Here is a 24,080-nt window from a genome sequence, read left to right on the forward strand (position 1 = left end):
ACCAATTATGCATTAAATCCCCTTTTCCTACCCCCACTCTGGCCCCTGGTAATCTGTATTCTAGTTTCTCACCAATGAATTTGCTTACTCTGATTATTTCATATAAGTGAGATCAGAGACTATTCGGCCTTTTAAGTCTCGCTCATTTTACTAGATGTCAGATGTCTTCAAGTTTCATCCACGCTGTCACATGTATCAGAACTTTATTACTTTTCACAGCTCAGTAATATTCCATTATAAATATATATACCACACATTTTGTTTATCCATTCATCTACTGATAGAATTTGGGTTGCTTCCACCTTTCGACTAGTGTAAATACTGCTACTATGAATATTGGTGTACAAATTTTCTGTTTGAGTCCCTGATTTCAATTCTTTTGGGTATATACCTAGTAGGGGCACTGCCACTTCCTATAGTAATATTTCTGAAGATTAGAAATAGTTATCTTTCTGAGGAACTGCCAAACTGTCTTCCACAGTGGCTGCAGCATTTTACACTCCCACCGACAATGAGTGTCCCTGAGGCAGGCTAGTTTAGGGAATGGGAAAACAAATCTAAAACCTGGCAGAAAAACATGGCTGTGAAACACATGGCCATGGAACCCTGCCTGGAAATCCCTGAGGGAAAGACCCCACCAGAAGGTTGCTGAAAGAACCCTGTGAAAATCTTCCATTTGGAATAAGATTTTGTCTGGGGTTAAGGCAAAGTACTGAATACTCTCACAGGGTTTCATAATTGCCCATCCCAACTATCCCAACTAATAGGTGAGGTAATCAATCAAAACAATAAACAGCTGGGACCCTCCCCTGAACCTTAGCAAGGGAAGGAATAATTAATGGTTTAAAAAGTAGCTGCACAAGCTAAATCTCTCTCTGCCTGGAGCAGACTGCATGTAAACCTGGGGATGTGTAATATGTTATTTTCCCCCATTTCTCTTTTCTTCTCCCATATCCTTAATAAACTACTGGCCTAACTAAACCAAGAATTCTTCTTTTTTCAAAGATTTATTTCATTTATTTATCCCTGTCCCCCCTTGCCGCTTGCTCGCTGTCTACTCTCTGTGTCCATTTACTGTGTGTTCTTCTGTGTTTGCTTGTCTCCCTTTGTTGCCTCATCTTGCTGTGTCAGCTCTCCACAGGCATGAGCCAGCTTGCCTTCACAAGGAGGCCCTGGGAAGGGGACCGAGGGTCTCCCATATGGTAGACAGGAGCCCAATTGATTGAGCCAAATCCACTTTGCAAAAGCAGTAGTTCTTAAATTCTTTTATGTAACATAGCCAAGAACCTAGAGGAATCCAGCTACATTTCTATTTCCCCACATCTCTGCCAATACTTGTTACTTTCTCTGTGTGCATTTGTCTGTGTTTTAAATAGCCTTCCTAGTAGGTATAAAGTGTCATCTCATTATTTTTATTTGTATTTCCCTAATGGCTAATGATGTTGATCATTTTTTCATATGTTTATTGGTCATTTGTACATCTTCTTTGGAGAAATATCTATTCAAGTCCTTTGCCAATTTTTAATTGGCTTGTTTGTACTTTTGAATTTAATTGGAAATTTAAAGCTTATTTTTATAGAGTTGTAACTTATACTCACTTGCAGTTATAAAACAAGTTTCAAAACTACTGGCCTAAATTTTATCTCAATTCCAACAATTTTTGTGCAAGTACTAAAAATGTGTTCCCTCTTAAGGAGAATTATTTTAAGAAAACTTAAACACAACAACAGTAACAACAAAAATTCCACCTTAGTTTGGGAATTTCACTGGATGTTTTTAGGAACTTGTCCGTGTCCCTCCACCTTCCACATTCTTCCTCCTTAAATTTACTACTTGGGTGATTTCCTGGGTTACCTAGCCAAAAAAAAAAATAGCACTTTATTTCACAACTATTTATCTTGTTTGTTAAATACGGGGGAAACTGGTATTCACACCCTGAACACCCAGGTGTCCCTGACTGTGTTAACAATCATTCTATTGCCTCAATGAAACCAGACCTCTTCATAGCTCAGTAGCCTGTAAAGACTGAGTCAGAAACACCTAAAAAGCCCAGGGATGAGGTAGGGAAGAGGTTGGGCCGTGCAGGTTTTTGTATTCACAAATTTATTCTTACATTATCCCTTTTAGACCGTGGACATTTTAGGTAATTTCCCCAAATCGCCTACCAACTTTGAAAGCTGAAGTGGGATTAAAATTTTGGCCAGTGTCTACGGAGAGGCTCCCCCCACCTCCGAAGGGACTGAGGGAGAAAATAGGAGGTCGGTGTGGAGAAAACAGGTTTTTAAAACAGTTTATCAAAGGGAAGTCTGAAGTGACTCGGAAGCGGGATAAGAAGGCACGGAATCAGCAGGAGGGCAGGAGGCGGAGGCGAAGGGAGCTATTAGGAAGGAATTATTCTTGTATTCAAGGGACGAGGAAACTGGAAGTTTCTCTGTGGGAAAGCGAGGCGAACCGAAAGAAAGGATATTTCCCCCAGGAGGCGAAAGGTTTTTTCAGAGAGGGGCTGTGCCGGGGGAGGAGCACTCCAAGCTAATTCCTGAAAGTGAGCTGGGGTAGGTGGAGTCGGTGAGATAAAGGCAGGCGGGACTCTCAGACCTACGGAAAGACCTGAGAATCCAGGCTGAATATTAAGCAGGGAGGGAGGTAGTGTCTTCCGCGACACTTGGCCTCAAAGAAGCTAGGAGGGGCGACTGCACCGCCCCCTTCTTCCCCCTCTCCACCCCGCGGAGGGCCCGGACTGCCGGTTCCTGCCAGGCGTCTTCCGGTGACACGCGGAGCTCTGACGCGGTGACCGGCTCCCGTCTCCACGTCTCAGGTTTCGCAAAGGCCTGTGGGAGCGACTCGGGAGAAGGAGGGCCAAGATGGCGGAAGCCGTAGAGTCTCCAGGTGACCGCGAGACAGCAACCCCCAGGCCCCTGGTGAGCTTGGGATCTGCGACGAAGGGGACTGAGGGTGAGGCAGAGTCCCCCCTAAGAAAGTTGGGTGACGGGCTTGTAGCGCGAGAGTCGGAGCCCCTCCCTCCTGACAGGTTCTTCCGGTACCCGATGTCGGGACACTGAACCCGGTGCGCTGGGCTAACCGCTTTTCCCCATGCCCTCTTTCCATTCACGCCTTCTTGGGGGAATTCTAATTCTAATTTTCCTTTCCCATACTCTCAGGGTTCGTTCTGACCCCCTACATTGTGTTAAATACTGAGCTTTAGGTGATTTCTTAAGTACATTTTCTTCCCCTGTCTTCTCATTTTATCAAGACCTGGCACTAGCCATTTTGTTGTAGCAGCATTCTAGGAGTAATGAGAGATTGCTTCTCATGGTATGTTAACGTTTTGTCGCTTATAACTTGATTCTTGAGTTGTTCAGTGACCTCGGTAGGCTAGTTTAATCCCTCGCCCTTCCTGTTGCAACTCCTTGCCATCCTCTTCCCCATACTCTATTGCTTCTGTCTCTACAGTGGTAGGATTTCTGTTGTAAGTTCAAGTCCAAAGAGTGGGCCAGTGTGAAAAGCAAAGGCTTTGGAGTTAGACTGAGGGGGAAACACTCACTCTGCCACTTGAGTGAATTTCGGCAAGCCATTTCATGGAGGTGTTTCTTCATCTGTAAAATGGAGATAAAAATATCTGCCACAAAGAATTTTTAGGAAGATTAAATGACATACCTTATGTAAAGTATCTAATACAATAACTGATACTGATATGCAGTGAACAGAGGAGTATGATTTTGCCCCTGAGGTTCCTCCTCCCCCAAACTGTTCAGGGATGTAGTAGTTGTTCAATGATGGTTCTTCCCTTTTCCCTGTTTCAAATTGGCAACCTAACAGTAGAGAACTGAACTGGGAGTCAAGCAAACTTGATTCTAGTCTAAGTTCTGTTGCTTACCAGCTCTATTTGTTCATCTCTTCATTCATTAAATGAATATTAAGTACCCACTACGTGCCAGGTTCTCTTTTAGGCACTGGAGATACAGCAGTGAAAGAGAGTGAGTAGGTCCAAGTTCTCATGAAGCAGTTGTGACCTTGAGAAAGTCACTTCTGAACCTAAGTGAGCTAATGTATACACATAACGTACTGACATGGCTTTAGCTCATTTTATTTCCTAATCTTTCATCTAAACTGCCCCATCTCTTTTCCATGAAACTTTCCCCAATGAACTTCAGTAGTTCTAGTCACTCACTACTCAGTATCCAATCCACATCTATTCAACTAATGTTTATTGACCTCCCACAATGTGCAATGACTGTGCTAGGAGTTTTAGGGAATACAGAGGACCTCCTATGTTGCTTACAGACTAATTGGTAGAGAAAGGACAAATATACTTCACTAAGATAAAGCTACAAGTAAAATATTAGGGAAGTGTAAAAGAGGGGATTATCATGTCCACTTGGGATGACCAAGAGGTAGAGATATATTTGGTAGAAGGTATATTTGAGGAGATGGAGAACATTTGGAATTCCAGGTGAATGTAAAAGCTGCCAACTATTGAGTACCTGCTGTGTGCCAGGCACAGTGCTGGGCATCTTCTGCATATTTTCTAAACTTTACAGCAACTTTTTCAATTTGGAGACTTTTAGCTATGTTTTACAGATGAGGACATGAGACTTGGAGGTTTGATGATTTCCTTAAGGTCTCACAACTAACTAGTGGCTGTGCTTGAAATTTGAACCTAGATCTGACACTGAAGCCCAGACTATTTTCATTTATTCTGTACAGCCTCTCATGGGAAAAGGCACAGAGGTTGAAAGGTGGTAAGATATTTATAGACTGGCAGATAAATCACTTTGGCTGAAGCATAGGAAAGTAATAGGAGGTAAGCCTTAAAAGGTAAGGGGACTTTAGGGAGGCAGAATGGATCAGGGGTTAAGAATGTGTGCTCTGCAGCCAGACTGCCTCTGTTTTAACTCCAAGCTCTGCCACTTACTAGCTATAGGATATTGGAGAAATTACCAAACTCCTCTATGCCTCAGTTTCCCCATATGTACAGTGGAGATACAGTAATACTTAGGTCAAAAGATTGTTAGGTGGATTAAATGGGTTGACAAGTAAAATTCTTAGTGGAATGCCTGGCACATACAATAAATGTTCTCTCATTATTTACTTCTAGGATAGGAGGTTTAATAGGCAACAAGGAAACCAGTGGAAATTTTTGAGGAGGGAAGGTTTGTCAATTGTGAATTTGACAGCATAATGTAGGATGAGTTACAGTGGGGAATGTCTGGCATCTAGGAGACCAGGGAAGCTGTTGCAGTAGTTCAGGAAAGAAGTGATCAGATCTGGATAAGAGCAGTGGCATGGGACATAATGATTTGAGAGACAAGGCAGAATCCTTGAGGGCTTGTAGTGCTAAGGAGAATGTGTCTTCCAACAGTATTTTCAAACTTTAAGGTACATAGGAATCACCTGAGAAGTCTTAAAAAGTTAAAAAGGTGATTCTGATTCAGTAACTGGGGTGGAACCTGAGATTCTGCATTTCTTACAGGCTTCCAGGTGCTGCTGCTGCCAATACCACACTGTGAAAAGCAAGGCTATAGCAACTGGGAGAATAGCAGTGCCCTGAACAAGGATAGGTAACATGAGGAAGGCTGACTGGATGAGGTCCCTAAAAGTTGATTAATTTAGTGTCACACATATTTTGTTTGAGATGCTATCAGGCCATCCAGTAGATATCCAACAGGCAGCTGGACCTTCATACCTGGACTTCAGGGCTTGCAAGAGGTCAGGACTAGAGATGTTGATTTTGGGGTCATCTGTATAGAGATGGGAATTTGAAAAGACAGAATCTTGTGTCATTCTTTTCTATATTTAGGGAGCAGGAAGAAGTATAATAATGGCTAAGTTTGGGGTCTGGGATGAATCTGGCCCCTAAGGAAGAGCTGTTTGGAGGCCATACCACTATCCACCTTTCCATTCCCTCCTTGGAGCCAGGTGTCTTAGATTGAGCTGGTTTCTGCTTGATGTTCCCCCTTGTTGACACCTTTCTCTCTCCAGGATATTGGTCATAGTATCACCCATCTGCTCCCAACTGCATTCTTAGGGCTGTGGTTCCTGCATTTATTGTATATTTTTGGCCCTGTCCCTATCTGCTCCCCTCATTGACCCAAGCCAGGCAGCACAGTACACAGGTGTTTCTGTGTACACATGAATTGGCCTGCACATAGAGAAGGGGAAGGGCATGCCATCCAGGTCACCTTTCCCCCACTGAGGGCTAGTCAGCAAATAGGGTCCACTAGCTGAAGGCCTCAAAGCCCTGTCCAATGTATGTGGGGTTGCAGGATGGTAGATCCTGACTAAGGTCACTGAACAATGTTGCTAATTCTCTTGAAAGGAGATATTGAGGAAGGGTTAAGATGGGTGATAGGCTGGGGAACACCAGGCACTTTAGTAAAAGAACTGGAATTGACTTTCTACGGCACTTGACCTTAGCTAACATTTATCCTGTCCCTGCTGTGTGTCTGCCACTAAGTGCTTTATATGTGTTAATGCCTTTCTTTCTCACAACCCCAAGACAAAGGTACCATTATCTCAGTTTTACAGATGAGGAAACTGAAGCACAGAGGTTAACTGATCCCCCTCAGTGTCTCACAGGTAGTAAATTATGCTGCTGGGATTGGAACCCAGGTTGTCTGGCTCCAGGAGCCTGTACTCTTAATCTTTACTCTCCAACTGCTCTATGTTGAACATTGACTATGTGCTAAGTACTTTATAGGTGTTATTTATTTATAGCAGTATTGTTTCCAGGTGAGGGCAGAGCCAAGATTTGATACCATTCCTTCCACTGCACTGCCCTGCCTCCCTAGCAATAGAAAGCAGCAAAGAATCTCAAAACACATAACCTGGAGCTTAAGAGTGTAGTGTAGTGAAGAGAGAATAAGGCCCCCCTCTTGATATAGATGTGGAGTGGACACAACCATTCCAAGGTCCACAGGATGGAGGAATAGAGTATGGATTAGAGTGGACTTACTGATATTCTATTCATGAACTATTGTGATTAGTAATTGAAGAAAATGTGGCATTGGTGTGGAGAAAGTGACCATGGTGGCTGCTGGGGGGTGGAGAAAGGGAGGAAGAGATGAGATGTGGAGGCGTTTTCGGGACTTGGAGTTGTCCTGGGTGATGCTGTAGGGACAGTTACCAGACATTGTATGTTCTCCCATGGCCCACTGGATGGATTATGGGAGAGTGTGGGCTGTGATGTGGACCATTGACCATGATGTGCAGTGGTGCTCAGAGATGTATTCACCAAATGCAATGACTGTCTCATGATGATGGAGGAGATTGTTGTTATGGGGGGAGGAGTGGGGTGAGGGGTGTGGGGGCTATATGGGGACCTCATATTTTTTAATGTGATATTAAAAAATAAAGACAAAAAAAGGGTGGTTTACACATAAATGCTGCAGAGTGATTCGAAGAGGATGAAAGCTGAGAAAAGGTCCCTGTGTTTGATGATGATGAGGCTACTATTAGAGGCCAGTGTCAGTAAAGTCATGAGAAGGCCCAGGATGGTTCCTGCTCCTCCCTCCAAGAATAGAGGGATTTTTTTCCCCCCTTTCTGCAGACATAGGTCTCTACTTGTGCCCAGAGGCAGCAGTTTGCTGACCTTCCCCCAGTAGTATTAAGACTTTCTGTAGGGGAAAGGGTCTTGGGTGGGCTCTTTGCTTTTCTCAGAAGTAGCAGCTGCTCCCCTCCCTCATGCCTGCAACAGTGCCCTATCTCCAGTCCTTCTTTTGAGCACCTGGTGGAAGTCTGTGGAGAAGAGCCTGTAAGTGAGTGGGAACTTCCTTGTGTCTGTTGCTTCCAGGCATTCTGTACTCTCATGCTAGTCCATACTCGGCCTTCAGCAATTCATTTAAAATTTTAGCTGCATTCTTACCCATCTGTTTTATGCCTGTTCTCTCTTCCTCCAGTGCTCTCCTATAGATGAACCAGTACTCTGGTCCTGAGTCTTCTTGGAGGTGCCTGTTTTACCTTACATTTCAGGCTACATGGTTGCCTTGCAACCTCAGCTCTCTGATGGGTCAAGAGACGTTATGGTTTTTGTAGTTTATCTGACATTTTCTCATTATTGTGGTGAGAGGGACATTCTTTCCAGCTTTCTGCATTCTAAGTGGAGGTCAAATTAGAGTGTTGTCATGGGAGGTCCAAGGTTCAAATCCAGGGCCTCCTGACCTATGTAATGAGCTGGCCCACACGCAGTGCTCATGCACAGCAAGGAGTGCTGTGCCACGTGGGGTGTCCCCCGCGTAGGGGAGCCCCACGTGCAAGGAGTGTGCCCTGTAAGGAGAGCTGCCCAGCGTGAAAAAAGTCCAGCCTGCCCAGGGTGGCGCTGCACACATGGGAGCTGATGTAGCAAGATGACGCAACAAAAAGAGACACAGATTGCCGGTGCCACTGACAAGAATATAAGCGGACACAGAAGAACACACAGTGAATGGACGCAGAGAACAGACAACTTGGGGGGAGGGGGGACGGGGAAGGGGAGAGAAATAAATAAGTCTTAAAAAAAATAAAAAGAGAATATGAAAATCATAAAATGCCAGAAAGGAGAAACTTTGGTTACCTTTGAAATTGAGGTATGTCCTTCCAAACTGCTGTAAATGCAAAGGTTTATGCTTTTATCAAGATACTAACAGAATCAAAATGCATGTACAATTAGAGTTAATAAGGAATTAAAATATCTTCGGAATAAAAAAAATAGAATGTTGTAAAGTGACTTGAAATAGTTCCTCCTTTTGTGGTTGTATGTTTAATTCAACATACTGTAGGCTCATTTGCTTCATTCTTTCAATTCTTAGGAATTGCTTTTAAATGTTAATTTTGTCTCTTAACTGTGACTTATCTATATGGCTTCAGAACAAAGTATATTTTTAAAAGTCTAGCTTCCCTTCCTGCCTTCCTGTTTCTTCCACCCCATGCCCTCTTTTTTGAAATCATATGGTTTATTTCTTACAGTCAGAAAATTATAATCAGATATGTATGTATATTTGTATCCTCTACCTTTCTTAGATGAATGGTAGTGTACCATACAAAATTTTCTCCACTTTGCTTTTTTATTTAACACTCCATAATGGTTCTTTAGAGATATTCCCGTTCCTTCTTATTGCATTGTACTCAATTGTGTGGCTATAGTGTAGTTTATTCACCTAGCCCTCTGTTGGTGGGCATTTGGATTTTTCTCAGGTTTTTGCTTTTACAAACAATGACACAGTGAAGACCCTTGTGTAGGTGTCTTGTGTATTTGTATTTTTGCCAGTTCATCTTTAAGATAGACTTCTAAAGGTGGGGTTGCTGGGTTAAAGGGTGAACCGGTGTGTAAATTAGCTAGAAGTTGTTAGATTCATCTCTAATAGTGTGTATTAGTCAGCCGAAGCAGTGCTGATGCAAAATACGAGAAATTGATTGGTTTTTATAAAGGGTATTTACTTGGGGTAGGAGCTTACAGACACCAGGCCATAAAGCATAAGTTACGTCCCTCACCAAAGTCTATTTGGAGCAAGATGGCTGCCAACATCTGTGAGGATTCAGGCTTCCTGGGTTCCTACATTCCTGGGGCTTGCTTTTCTCTGGGTTCAAGATTTCTTTCTTCCTGGGGCTGACTTCTCTTTCCTCTGCTGACTTCCTGGGGCTAAGCTTAAGTCTTCAGCATCAAAGTCCAGCATCAAAACTCCAACATCAGAAACTCTGAACACTATTCTTTGCCATGCCTTTTATCTGTGTGTCCCCACATACCAAGGGGTGGGGACTCAACACCCGAATAATAACTCAATCATGCCCAGGTACATATAAGATTACAAGCATAATCCAATATTTCCTTTTGGAATTCATCAATAATATTAAACTGCTAAATAGGGCAGTGTACCATTTTGTATTCCCACCAGTAACGGGAGTGCTCTTTCCCCTCAGCTTTACCTGCAGAGTATATCATCAGAGTTTTGCCAGCCTAACAGGTGAAAAAATTATATTGTAAGTGGTTTTAATTTGCATCTTTTGTTATGAGCATGGTTGAGAAGTTGTTTCTCCTAAGTTCTTTGAACAGTGTCATGCTTCCCAAAATGTCAGTATATTTTTATATTTTCATTTACCTGCAACTATTGCTCACTCAGAACTGTGCCCATGGACCAAAAGCAATATGAGAAGGGATTGAGTCTGTTTTTTTTTTTTTAGGAATTTGTAGATTCCAGAGTTTCATTCATGATAATCAAATTTTGACAGTTGAAGATGGAGTTGAAAAGTTTATGTTCTTTTAATTTGCTTTGAAAATGTTATTTGATCTGTGCTTGCCAGGTAACCTGGTAAAAGGTATAGATCAAGGTGTGTTTTGCACTTATTTCCCTGTTCTTTCCAGTTCCCTTCAGACTCCATGTTGTGTTCTCTTTTAGCCAGCAGAGGCCACTACAGCCTAATATGGAATGGAAGCTAAAAGGGAATGTGACTGTTTTAAGATGTGATTGTGTTTTTTAAAAATTTTATTATTTTTTAATTGTATTTTTTGAAGATACATAGATCATGAAAAATATTACATTAAAAAATATAATATGAGGTCCCCATATATCCCACACCACACCCCACTGGCTCCTCCCACATTAACAACTTGCTTCATCATTGTGACATATTCACTGCATTTGGTGAATACATTTTGGAGCTCTGCTGAACCACATGGATAATAGTTTATGTTGTAGTTCACACTCTCCGCCAGTACATTCAGTGGGTTGTGGAAGGATATATGATGTCCAGCATCTGTCCCTGCAGTATCATTTAGGACAACTCCAAGTCCCAAAAGTGCCCCCACATCAATCTGTTCTTCCCTCTCCCTGTCCTCAGCAACTATCATGGCCACTTTCTCCATATCAATGCTACAATTTCTTCCATTACTAGTCACAATAGTTCTATAGTAGAATACCAGTAAGTTCACTCTAATTCATATTTTCTTCTTCCTGGGATGGTGATGTCCACTCCATATCTATATTGAGAGGGGGCTTAGGTCCCACGTGGTTGATGGATGTGATTCTCCTGCTTGCATTTGTAGGCACTCTCGGTTCACTGGTGGGGTGGTTGACCATCTTCACCTCTCTGCTAGCTGACCTGGGTAAGTCCAACGAACCGGAGAATAGGAATAGCATATCTGCTGAGGCTCAGAGCACACCTGGCACATGGCCAGTCCATAGATTCAAGTCTGCTGAGTATACACCAACCACAGCATCAACCACAAAAGATGTGATTGTTAAAAGGTCACCTTTTAATAGCTCTACAGGTCTTTATCTAAATCTTGCTAGCTTGTGAGTGCACAGTGAAGATTTCACATTTGAAAGAAGCCAAAAATTTGAGGGCATAAAAGTGCCTACAGCATGTACTTTAGATTAGTTTTCTCATTATATTCCATCTTCAAATTACAAGATCTAGGCATTCAAGAATTATAGTTAATTGCATTGCTTAATGTCTGTAGTGCTAACACATTACTTTACTGTGTAAAACCCTACAAAAAGAAATGGTCTCTCTTCTCAAGGAAATGATGTTTTGGGGGAGTGCTGCAGTTTTTTACAAGCTTTAATTTTTTTCTACTTCTCAGTTTGCAGGCCTTTCAGACGTCTCCATCTCACAAGACATCCCCGTAGAAGGAGAAATCACAATTCCTATGAGATCTCGCATTCGGGAATTTGACAACTCCACATTAAATGAATCTGTTCGGAATACCATTGTAAGTTAGGCTCATTGAGAGGACTTCTGTTTAATATTATGGGACTAAATAACTAATAGCTCTTTATAGTATTTTCTTTTAATTCACTGATTTTCAATACATTTTATTTTTTGAAGGTTTATATTCTCTCCCAGAGAACAATTTAGACAGCCTTTTGTAAAGTCTGTAATAGGTATTAAGAATCTTAAAATGTTTCTCTTTTTAAACAATAATTCTCCTCCAGTGTATCATAAGAAAAGTAAAACATACAGAAAAATATTGATAAACAGAAATGTTCATTACAGCATTTTTAAAAACAATAGATGAAAGTTGGAAATAAACTAAATGAGCAGTGAGAGGGGATATTGGCTAAGAAAATTATTTTACATCTGTAGGGTAGAATGCTAAACAACCACCAAAAAATCATGTTTACAGAGAAATTTTAATGGCATGGAGAATTTCTAGGTGAAAAAAGCAGGATAGAATTATTGAAACTATATTGTAAAAAGTTATATTTGCATTGCCATACCCTTCCTCAAATGTCTTGTTCTTTTTATCTGGCTTCTGGGATTCATTTACCCATTAAATTGGGAATGTTAGATATCAATTTATTTTATATGTTGCATAGGATGTGGTAGCTAGGGAGCAAGGTAATTGGCTCTTGGGACCTTACTGTATAGGAATTGAATGTCACATTTTATGCTTTGCAGAGCAGCTTTTAGTAGTGCTGTTATTTTAGTTTCTTTAGCATATAATTCTCCCTTATGGAGTTTTCAAAATCAAAACAGAACTGGTGGATGTGGGAAAGTGATAGAAAAATCATACCTTACCTCTGGTTTGTCCGCATAGCAAAGGAGTTGACCTGGAGTTATACCTACAGAATTCAATGAAGGGTTTCCAGAAGATTGAACTGAAAGAAATTTTGGCAGATTAAGTGAAGGGGCTGCCAGGCAACCTTGGTCATCACAATACAAAAAGTTGGTTATGTCTTTCAGATGCGTGACCTAAAAGCCGTTGGGAAAAAATTCATGCATGTTTTATACCCAAGGAAAAGTAATACTCTTTTGAGAGATTGTAAGTATATGAGGTTTTTGAGGATTTGCTTTTTCCCATTGTAACTTCTCATAAGTACCTTTTGAGACAAAGGCTCTGTGTTAATAAAACTGATATCATTGCTGGGTGAAAAAGTATGTAAATGAATTTTTTGAATGAAATTAAAAATTTAGAATGGAATTTCAGAGGTTGGAAGCTTTTGCTTAAGATACTGCCCTTCCTGATAAATATAGGCCTTACATTTTCACCTGGAAAATACTATAATAGACACGGCAAGAAATATTTCCGAAAGCTGCTAACACATAGGGACTTTGTTCCACCAAAGAGCTACCACTCTCCCGGGGAAAGACAAAATGTTTAAATTCACAGTTAGAATAATAGCTAATATCTATTAGCAGATTAATAGTATACCTTTATTGACATTTCTGTTTTCATAACTATCGTTTAATCTGATCACTGCTTTCTTTGTTAAGAGGTCTATTAAAATAGTGTTCATGATAAATTATGCTCTTATTGAGAATTCTTAAAATTCTTAGGCTTTTTTTTCTTTTCTTTTCAAGCCGTCTTGGTTTTCCTAGTAACTTTTACCAGAAAAATTAAGTCAGTTATTTGAGAATAGTAACAATGATATCTTACATGGGTTACCTTCCTTTACTAGTTGTGTGATATTAGATAAGACAGTTAAATTCCCTGAGGCTCAAGTTTCCTGGTCTGTAGGGTAACATGCCTTGTTAGTGAGGATTAGAGATAATATAATGTATATAAATCTAGCACAACATCTGGCATTTAGTGGGCACTTAATAAATGATAGCTGTTAAACTGGTGCTTTTATATCACCCCCCCCATGGTATCTTTTTAAATTCTTATAACAGACTTATGAAGTTGGAATTATTATTCCTGTTTTACAGATGAGGAAAATATATTGCAGAGAAGCTCAGTGTTTTGCCAAGATAATATAGGCAGGGTTAGAACTTATTTTTCAAGTTCTATGAACTTTCCACTTTACCATGCTGTTCCAGATGTGAAGATATCCTTTCAACTGCTCCTGTGGCTCATTCAGGGCAAGGTTGCTCTAGTTAGCATGCAGAAATAAGCTATGATCTGCCCATGGCATCATAAGAATGCGTGTTTTCATGGTGCCAGTGTGTTAGTTTGCTGATTGAACAATGTCATATATATGTTAAGGTCCATTCCTGATGTGAAGGTAAATAGGCTGGCACAAAGGGTGAGCCAGTCATAGCCAGAGATTTGCATTTCTGCCTTACTCTCTTATAATGGCCTTTGGCAAAGTGGCAGGGAAAAAATTCATGGCTTAAAAACGCATTTTAAAATATTATGGATTTTAATGAATTACAAAAATCCAGTGCATTGAAAAGCAGTTTTTTTCATTTCATGAGTTAAAAATTAATAAGAATGACAGTTTTATTAGAGTGGTAGGATTATGATTTTTTTACGTCTTATAACTTTCTGTATTGGTGTCAAAATTATTTATATAAGGGAGTAAAAGCCATGTATATATGTTTGCTTTTTTCTCTTAATAAAGTTGTATACATATGGGATTAAAATTAAATGTGGGATGATAGGTACCTTTTGTCAGATTAGTTGGGGAAGGTAGTTGTGCTCTAAGCTGTGTGTTTCTAAGCTGCTGGCATCCTAACTCGGCGACTTTTGATTGAGGGATACTAAGTGTTAGACCTGATATTGGCATAGCCTTTTACAGTTTTCAAAAAAGCCCAATTTGTTATCTGTTAAAAGTTGAAACTTATGAAATTACCAATATTTTTTTGACTTGTAGGAGTTGCAAATCCATATTGATTCAATATAAAAATGATAAAATATGACAGCATTGTGACAGAGTGGAAATGGATTAGTAATCAGAAGACCTATATTCTGGTTCCAGCTCCACCTCTTAACTGTTTTATATAACCTTGTCAAGTTACTTCCCTCATGGTTTTGATTTTCATATTCATGAAAAGAGCATAATAATACTTGTCCTGTCTAATGCTCTCTCAAATTGGTGAAAAGACTTCACCGTGAAGGGTGAAGGGTGGGAGGTGGGACACCTAGATCTTCTGTCTCCTTGTCCATTGGTCTTTAACTGCAGCATGCTGAAATACAGCTTAGTAGATGTGAGGAGAGGTGATCTGTGGGATAGGAAGTGAACAGAACTTAAAGGATACATGGAAGGAAAGAAGTGTATTCAGAATTGGAGGGCAGGGAGACCAAGTAGAAGGATAGAGGTAGGAAGATTTAGGAAGACAGCCTTGATGTCTGAATTCCGAGAGTGAGAGAAGTAGATAGATATTGGACTCAAGACAGAAAATACTACATGCTTGTTTCTTAGCAATATTCTGTCTTTTCTTGCCTTGTAGGGGATTTATGGGGTCCTTTGATTCTCTGTGTGACACTTGCATTGTAAGTACTTGTATTTCCTTTCTTTGTCATTTGAGGTAGACTAGACTTTATTTTGGAGTTTCAAAATCGAGGGAAATTTTCACAGAACATTTCATTTAGGACTTCTATGACATATTGTCCTCCTTTTGAGTTTAAACCTAAAAAGTCAGGCAGCTTTTTAGATCAGTTCAAAAGATGATGGAATTAAAGATGTGAAAATTATGCCCACCTTTGCTTACCAATGACTTCTTAGCATATGTTAGCCATTTCTGTTCAACAAGTGTTTGTTTACTCTCATCCACTTCGCCATAATTAAACAAATTGTATTTAATATTTTTAGATTTAAGTACCATTTGCTTGCAAACATTGTCTTTTTCAATCTTAATAAAATATGAATGAGAATGAGAAATTAGAAAGTAATAGTAGAGTTAAAAAGAAGATTCTGTTTCAAAGTGTTATGCTTTCCCTGTGTATTGTATGTAAAGGGGGAGAACAGAAGAAGGTACCTTCAGAGTGGGGAATATAACCATTGGTAGAGTGGGGAAAATACTGAACTAGGATTCAGTTCTGGATTCTCATCCTGACTGCTATCAATTAGTTATGTGATTTTGGGCAACTAATAACCAAAATTTGTATAATGATTTTTCTCAGTTTACAGAAAACTTCTCTTCTTTGATCCTCAAAACATGAAGTACTCATGAAGTACATATGTACTTCAGAGAGGTCGAGGACTTAACCAAGATCATATCATCAGTGGTATACCTGGGATTCAACCTGAGGTTTCCTGACTGCCCATTCTCCTCTTATTGTTCACATCACTTCCCATCTAAATCCTCTGGGTGTTCTCTTCCATATCCATTAAAGGATATGGTTGAGGGTCCTTCCAGGTCTAACCTTTTTATGATTTTAAATTCAACAAGTTTCTTTTTGGCTTCTTATTCATTTTTTTAAATTTAAATTGAATATATGCTAGTTTAAGTACTAGTGTAGAATTTTATATCTTATGCCTCTAATAACTGTAACCAGAGAGTACTTCAGTGCCTTGATAGAAGGGTTTATATTAGAAGCTCTGAGCATGTAATTCTTTAGTTCTGAAAGATTAACCTTAGTGATTATATAGTATAACTCCACTTAGATGCAGAGGAGGAAACTGGAGTCCCAAGATAGCAAGTGGCTTGCTCCAGTTTGTCTATTAAGTGATAAAACTCAGCAGCATCTGCATCTTCTGACTCCCAGGCTAGTTAATGTTCTTTCCATCATACCATGCTGAACAATAGGGATTCCCGATAATGAGCTATGAGTGCCGGCATTCTTTGCATCTGATTGTCAGGACTTGGAATGGAGTATACACAACCATAGAATTCAAAAGCATGCATATACTGGCAGACAGCAAAGCAGAGCAAGACTTACTGTGTGACTTCTCTATGCTATGTAATGAGAAGAGGTTGTGAACTTGGTGTTAATTGTTATTTTCCTGGAAAAAATACCATTGAGTCTATGTGTTCTAAGGTCCAAAATTCAAAATGATTTACATCTGTAATATTTTTAGAGAGGATATTTAAGTGACTGTTCAACTACTCAATTTCCAAGCAAACTTTCTTAGTGTAGTAATCTGTATGCTTTGATTTAAAAAAAAAAAACAATGGGTTTATAGACTTTTCCATTTTTAAATATCAGAAGTAAAACCTTAACCTAAGGATTACAAATTCAAATGTGTCTAAGGACCAGATAAGTAACCTGAATGCATGAGGTAGGTTAGATAGTGAAATGGTGACTGTAAGCTCCTTGTGAAGGGACCTGCTGCTATTTCAGCTGCACCTGATTATTGCCACATAGGAATGCAGGCATAGTATTAGCCATTCATTTGATTCTTCAAGAAAAGACAGAAATACAGTACAGATTTTTATGCAAAACCTCCTATTTTAAAAATAATGTCAACTTTACTTGAAAAATATTTTAAGTACTATTTGGACTCAAAGCCTCATGTCTGTGAGCCATATTTGGCCCTTCAGTTTATAACCATTGCTTTTTAAAAAAGTCTTCAGTAACCCATTTAAACATTTCATTAAGGTCTAATAGGGTACCCCTTATAGCCTGGGAACTTTTGGAATTTGAAGTAAGGGGGCCTTGCCAAATATTTACAGCATTTTCCTTTCAGCAGCACCTATATGTTATAGATCTGCAGGTGAGGAATAGAGCAAGACTCAAAATTTGAGGACCCGTGCCTTAAGTTTGTTGCTTTAAGTAAAAGATTACATAATTCTTATACTATTTCCCTGCTTCAGAATGCTTCAAAGAGGCTCTGCAGATAGCGAAAAAGATGGAGGGCCCCAGTTTGCAGAAGTGTTTGTCATTGTCTGGTTTGGTGCAGTTACCATCACCCTCAACTCAAAGCTCCTTGGAGGAAACATGTGAGTATTATTAAAATGCACCCTCTTTTTCTCTTGCCAGATGGCATATCTTAAATTTTAGGAAAGCCAGGCTAGAAATCTCTAGGATTTAGTGTTGACTCTTAAGGGGAATTCAGACAGATAGAGGAAGAATATGGGGAGAGAAAAATTAGGGCATATGCGTAATAGGGAGGCATGCCCTTATAAAACTAAAGTTAACAGTATAAACCTTATATATCTGGAGGGAGGTAGCAGTCTATGATATATGGAAATCTGTGTAATAGACTGTATCTTGATACAGATTAGCTGTGTTTATGATCTTTATGAATGCATGTTTTTTAGATCTTTTTTTCAGAGCCTCTGTGTGCTGGGTTACTGTATACTTCCTTTGACGGTGGCAATGCTTGTTTGCCGGCTAGTACTTCTGGCTGAGTCAGGACCAATAAACTTCATGGTTCGGCTTTTTGTGGTGACTGTGATGTTTGCCTGGTCTATTATAGGTAAGAATGTACTTACCACTACAATACTAGAGCCAACAAAAACATGGGTTAGAGATGGAGACAAGTTGAGGAGTATTGTTGTAATCCCTAAGTCAGATGTGAGCAATGCACTTTTACTCCCCAGTAAAGCAGGAAAAGGCCATCGTCATACATATTGCTCTAAGTAAGGATTGATGAGGGGATGATGTCCATGTTAAGTTTGGTATCTGGATAATGGATAATGGACACTGTTAACAAAGGAAATTACACTAAACTTAGCTCAGTCTTGGTATATAGGAGGCATAGGTGATTTGTGAAATGACTAGGGCCTTTTCCTGGCAGATGAATTGTAATAAAGAAAATAATAGCTAACATTTAATGATTGCTTATTATAGGATAGGTGCTTATGTGTATTATCTCATTTAATTCTCATAGTAACCCTAATAGATAAGTACTGTTATTAGTCCCATTTTGCAGATGAGGAAAGTCACAGAGACTTTTGTTGGCAAGTTATTTAACTTGCCCTAGGACACAAAGCTAATGAGGAGAGTCAAGTTTCATGCTCAAGCTCATCAATACCTCTAAGAACTAAACTATACTACCTGCCAGCACAGGTAGTAATTGTCATTAGGTAATATTTTTCTGCTTCAGTAGAAACTTCTGCTAAAGATTAGGAAGAGCCTATAGCAGTGGCAGTGAATGCTGCTTATGTGATTAAGAACTGTGTACTCATTGTTTTCATATTCTGAAAATTCTCTTAAAATTCAAAGCCATCTTAAACTAGAAGTGTTCACCAGCTCTTGGTTTAATGGGATAAATAGACTGCCTAATATTTTAAAGTACAGTAACATCTTACTGCTCTAGAACACAGTTGAAGGCTAGGAAGTAATCCAGAAAAGGTTTGAGAGAGCCAGAGTTAATGTTTCAAAGACTGCATATTAAGCTTGGGTGCTTTACCCATGGGAGAACCCCTTGTTCCCTCACTAAGAGCCTGATAATTTACCATACATATAGTTCTAACTAGAGTGATCTAACCAGACCCAAAGCAGATCAGAAAGCGGCATCTTAGAAGCATGGACGGAAGCTGCTGTAAGCATTCATTCTTTAACTCAGCAAATATGTGTCAGGCACAGTGCTAGACAATGGGAATGCAAATGATCTCTGTCCTCGGAGTTCACAGTCTAGTGGGGCAGCCTGATATACTCAAGAGCAATAAAGTCCCAGGTGGGAGATGCAAGTCTGTGTGGGTTATAGTAGGGACACAGGAGATGGGAGTAAGCCATTTATCCAGAGTGATGGGATACCAGATGGTGGTTTAGGAAAAATTTCCTAGAGGGTTGTGATTCTTGACAAATATAAAGATGAGTAGGCTTTTTCCTGAGTGGACAAGAGGAATGGCATTTAAAGGACTGATAGCTTAATAATAAGAACAATTACTAAAAATGTACAGCAGCATGAGGCCAATGACTATAAGGGCAAATAACCCTACACATATTTGTAAGTTTATTCAGTAAAGTTCAATACTTTTCAGTAAAGGGTTAAAACATATTCTGCATATAACTATAAGTAGGGAAGTGTAAAGCCTCTTTTCCATCCACGATTGACAATTTTTAAGGCTTTTATTACTTGTAACAAGAAGCCCTTGATTGTCTGGAAAACTATGCTGCAGAATGTCCCCCTTCCCCCCCTTTTTTTTTGAGGATTACAAATAAAATTGAGTTTTTACCATAGTTCTGTATGCTAAGCCCCACCAAGTTTAATAAGTTAGTTGTGACAATATTTTTATATTAACTATTCCTTTTGTTTTGTTTTGCTTTGTTTAGCCTCTACAGCTTTTCTTGCTGATAGCCAGCCTCCAAACCGCAAAGCCCTTGCTGTTTATCCAGTGTTCTTGTTCTATTTCATCATCAGTTGGATGATTCTCACTTTTACTCCCCAGTAAAGCAGGAAAAGGAAATTAAAGACCATCTGAATGACACAGTTTACCACAGAGCTTTGCCTCTGGCCCTCTTTTGTCTTATTTTGGTGGTGTTTGGTAATTGGGTAGGTGAGGAGACTAAAAGGGAGCCATATAGCAACTTCACCACTTATGTTAGGAATCTGTTTGAAAGGCTGCCCTTTTCCACATGATGTTATTTCTTTACAATTCATGTGCAAAGTATATGCAGTATAATGTCTCTCTGAAGCATGGTGGAGTCACTGTGGTCCCTTTGGGTGACAGCCAGTGAATGACTGGAAAAAGCACATGGGTACATCCTACAAGTTTAAAGGAGTTAACTATATTTCCAGTTTTAAGAATATCAGTTTATGTGCAGCTCTTAAACACATTGCCTTATGACTATTAGAAGATGCCTCTCTTTTCATAAACAAAAATGGATAGTCTGTATCCATTTCCTATTTCTCTCAAAGTGAAATCAGGAGGAAGGTTCATAGATGTGGGAGGAAAAAGCATACATTAACCTAAGTTTAGATTTTGATCAGAGAAAATTCTGTACTTGTTGCTTTAAAAAAGAGAGAGCAAGCAATAGAATAAGTGTCACTGATCTTTTTGAGTATACATCTTTCTGCCATGTTTAACAGTACCTCAGTGGCACTTTGGATTTTTATCTTGTTCCCTAGCTCTGAATATGCAAGCTAAGATGTTAGTAAATATACTAATTTTCCTTTGACTGAAGCTCTCAAGGGTCCAATGTTTGAGCTTACTCAAGTAGAAGACCTCAAAATTTTAGAATGGTAGTTCTGTATAATGCCTGTTATCACATGGGCATCTTCTCTCAAGGTGGAATGAGGCAGTTTAGTACAGTGTAGCTATTAGCTATTAAGTACTCTTCATTATTCTCTGTAGTCTGGCCTCTAATTTGTAAAGTAAAACTGAATCAGAAGCCTGCATTTAACCATAGGAATATGGAAGGATTTTGTGTCCTCATGGCTGATAAACTAAGTATCTAAATCTTTAGGATGAGTTGGGTTTCAATTGCCGCCTTTAAGTAGTGGCTAAGAGGTTTTTTTTTCATTAGTTGATTTTTTGGGGGGTTGGGAAATAATTTATTTCCTTGGTTTTATACTTTATTTGTAAAGCTAATTACTTGTCCTTTAGATAAGTACTTTTTGCATATGTGCACCTACTTGAACTCTCAACTATTTATGCACACGAGTGTGACAGCTTTGCAGGGAGCAGAGCATCTGGGACAGGCTGATTCCTAGCTAAATGGGACTCCTTTAAGGCAATAGGAGCTGCTATCTTCTATAAATAGCACATTGAAGTGCTCTACAGTTAGGAATCTGGCAGAAAACATTCATTGTAAATATACAGTTACTTATAAAGATAAGGATTTCTTATTTAACGTTTTTCCTTTATTATAGGAATTTAAATATTTATTGTATATTTAAAGGCTGTTTACACATAGACATATAAGTTTAACATATTTTCTCCATTCCCAGATTAACCAAGTGAACAATACTAGGGCAAGCACATCCTTGCAGTGACAGTCTGTAACAAAGTACAACAATGTTGGTCCCCTTTATCCCAGCCTTGTCCAGAGATTTTGGTTATGTATTTGTATTTATTGCAATTTACCCTTTTAATTTTAACATAAACCCTTATGAGAACAAAGTCAGTGTTTTAGATCTTAATTGGCAAATATTTTGAAACTGGTGCCAGTTTTGAAACTGGTCCTAAATTATCCATTGTCTGGCATTTTCTAAATTCCTGCTAAAAATATCTCTTCTAAAATTGTTTCATGATCTGTCCCATTGATTATAATATAAAATTAAAAGAAGTAGTTATGTACTAATCACTGCTTTCTCAAAAGGGAATTAACTCTGTGCCAAATTTCACCCAGGCTAAACATTTGGTCAGAAGTTCCTAAGGCCACAACTTTGGTGTGTAAGAGTGTGTTTTACACTTATTGGATATCAAGGCAGCTTATTCTGTATTAATCTGTTGCTCTTAGATGACTTAGTAAATTATATTTTATTTAAATGTAGATAAAATATAGATGGTTATCTTTTCCTGAAAGTGGTCTGTTTGAGGGTATAAATAAATATTTTCTTAATTTATAGCAAGAAATTGCATTGCTTTTTATGACAAGACCTTTCTCGAAGGTGTAACCTTCCACACAGCTTTACCTCATTTGCTGCAAAGGTCCATGGCTGATTTTTTAAATAAGGACTAGAAAGGAATTGGATTTAAAAAAAGAAACCCTTTTCCATGAATTGGGAAGTTTCATGCTTCAGATGAAATTCAAGCTTGTGAGCATCATTGCAGAATGTGGTACATCACTGTCCTCACGGGTGATGTACCTCATGTGGTACACCACTTGCTGTTCCTACTTCTTTTTTTTAAAAATTTTTTTATTCATTTTTAAAAAATATTACATTAAAAAAATATGAGGTCCCATTCAACCCCACCGCCCCCACCCCACCACTCCCCCCCCAGCAACACTCTCTCCCATCATCATGACACATCCATTGCATTTGGTAAGTATATCTCTGGGCATTGCTGCACCTCCTGGTCAATGGTCCACATCATAGCCCATACTCTCCCACGTTCCATCCAGTGGGCCCTGGGAGGATCTACAGTGTCTGGTAATTGTCCCTGAAGCACCACCCAGGACAACTCCAAGTCCCGAAAACGCCTCCACGTCTCATCTCTTCCTCCCATTCCCCGCACCCAGCAGCCACCATGGCCACTTTTCCCACACCAATGCCACATTTTAGTTGTTCCTACTTCTGAGACTCCATTGTCATATTCTTAGCAATAGGAAAGGTAATGACTGGATTTAATGGCTCGTTAGATGATGATGACTCAATTGTTGCCAACATATTTGAATGTACACTATAGTCATAAAAGTAAACCATTAATCATCAAGTCTTTGGCCTCTTAAGAGATTTATTATGTCTGTTGAATTTTATCTTTTCATTGTGGTGGGTTTTTTTCTGTTTTTGGGCAAGGTGGGGTCATGGGTCATGGGACTGTTAAGCATTTTACAGTTTATCATATTTGTCTTTTTATAAATAGTATCCCCCAAAATGTGATTAAAAGGCTAGCAAGCCTGTGTTTGGCTATTTTTTTTTTTTGGTGTACTTTATGTAATCTAACTACTTACTGTATTTGGACTGCCTGTTTGTTTATTCCTAGAGATGAAAATGAAAATCTCCTGTCAATTCAAGTTCTTGCATAACATCAAGTCATAGGAATTTATCTAAAACCTACTGTGATTTGATAAGACATCCATTGCTTGTAACTTTTTGGTCCAATGTAAAACACTGAAATTGTGATTCTTAATTAGACTGTTATTTTCTGAGACAGATTGGATGGGAATTGTTTGAATGCTAATTCATGTATGTAAATTAGAAATACTTTTCTAGATTCTGTGGGCTTTTATTAAAAATAGAGAATTTCTGGGGGTTTACTTAGGCCATAAGGTGGCAAATAATAATATTACTACTAATAATAAACATTTATTGGGTACTTTCAGTGCTGGGCATGATTCTGTTTTTTAAGTATTTTTTAATAACAGCTTTATTGATATATACCATAAAAAGTCACCCTTTTAAAGTGTACAGTTCTGTGGGTTCTAGTATATTCACATAGTTGTGTAACTATTACCACTAATCTTGGAACGTTTTCATCATCCCATAAAGAAATCTCGTGCCCCTTTGGGCTCACTTCCTATTCTCCCTCTCTTTTTCCCAGCTCCTGGGAAACACAAATCTACTTTCTATCTCTATGGATTTGACCACTATTCTTACGTGCTCCCTATGCATCTTCTGTAATCCTCCTATGATAGAGCACTATAATTCTTATTTTACAATTACAAATCTGGGCACAGAAAGGGTAGTAAGTAACTTGCCCAAGATCACACAGTAAATTGGTTTAAAATTGGAATGAATAACTTGTTAGATGAGAGCATTTTGAATTGCATTGTTACGTACATGAAATTAGTACACCCCCTCCCCAACTAGACTGGAGGTAGACAACTCAGCTCTTTTTGCTGGATAATGGAACATTATATTAGCATTTGAGGAGAACACAGAGCACTTACACATTGGGAAGAATTAGGTTTGCTTCCTTCTTCCCTCCTTGAGTCCCTCTTCTCT

General features: G+C 39.1%; 1 protein-coding gene across 3 annotated transcripts; it reads left to right on the forward strand.

Annotated features, from left to right (window-relative positions):
• Window positions 1–2,399: 2,399 nt before the first annotated feature.
• On the forward strand, window positions 2,400–23,457 carry YIPF6 (Yip1 domain family member 6). 3 transcript variants are annotated; one of them, XM_004450438.5, is made up of 7 exons: window positions 2,400–2,918; window positions 11,555–11,683; window positions 12,658–12,736; window positions 15,088–15,130; window positions 17,395–17,520; window positions 17,842–17,999; window positions 19,802–23,457. In XM_004450438.5, the coding sequence occupies exons 1-7, from the start codon at window positions 2,862–2,864 to the stop codon at window positions 19,918–19,920; spliced, it is 711 nt and encodes a 236-aa protein (XP_004450495.1). In that variant the 5' UTR covers window positions 2,400–2,861; the 3' UTR covers window positions 19,921–23,457. The 3 variants fall into 3 exon arrangements, with proteins under 3 accessions (XP_004450495.1, XP_004450496.1, XP_071069046.1); XM_004450439.5 differs by having other exon boundaries at window positions 23,119–23,457; XM_071212945.1 differs by having other exon boundaries at window positions 2,823–2,952.
• The last annotated feature ends 623 nt before the right edge of the window (window positions 23,458–24,080 follow it).

Source organism: Dasypus novemcinctus, chromosome X (assembly GCF_030445035.2).
Source record: "Dasypus novemcinctus isolate mDasNov1 chromosome X, mDasNov1.1.hap2, whole genome shotgun sequence".
Classification (NCBI taxonomy): domain Eukaryota; kingdom Metazoa; phylum Chordata; class Mammalia; order Cingulata; family Dasypodidae; genus Dasypus; species Dasypus novemcinctus.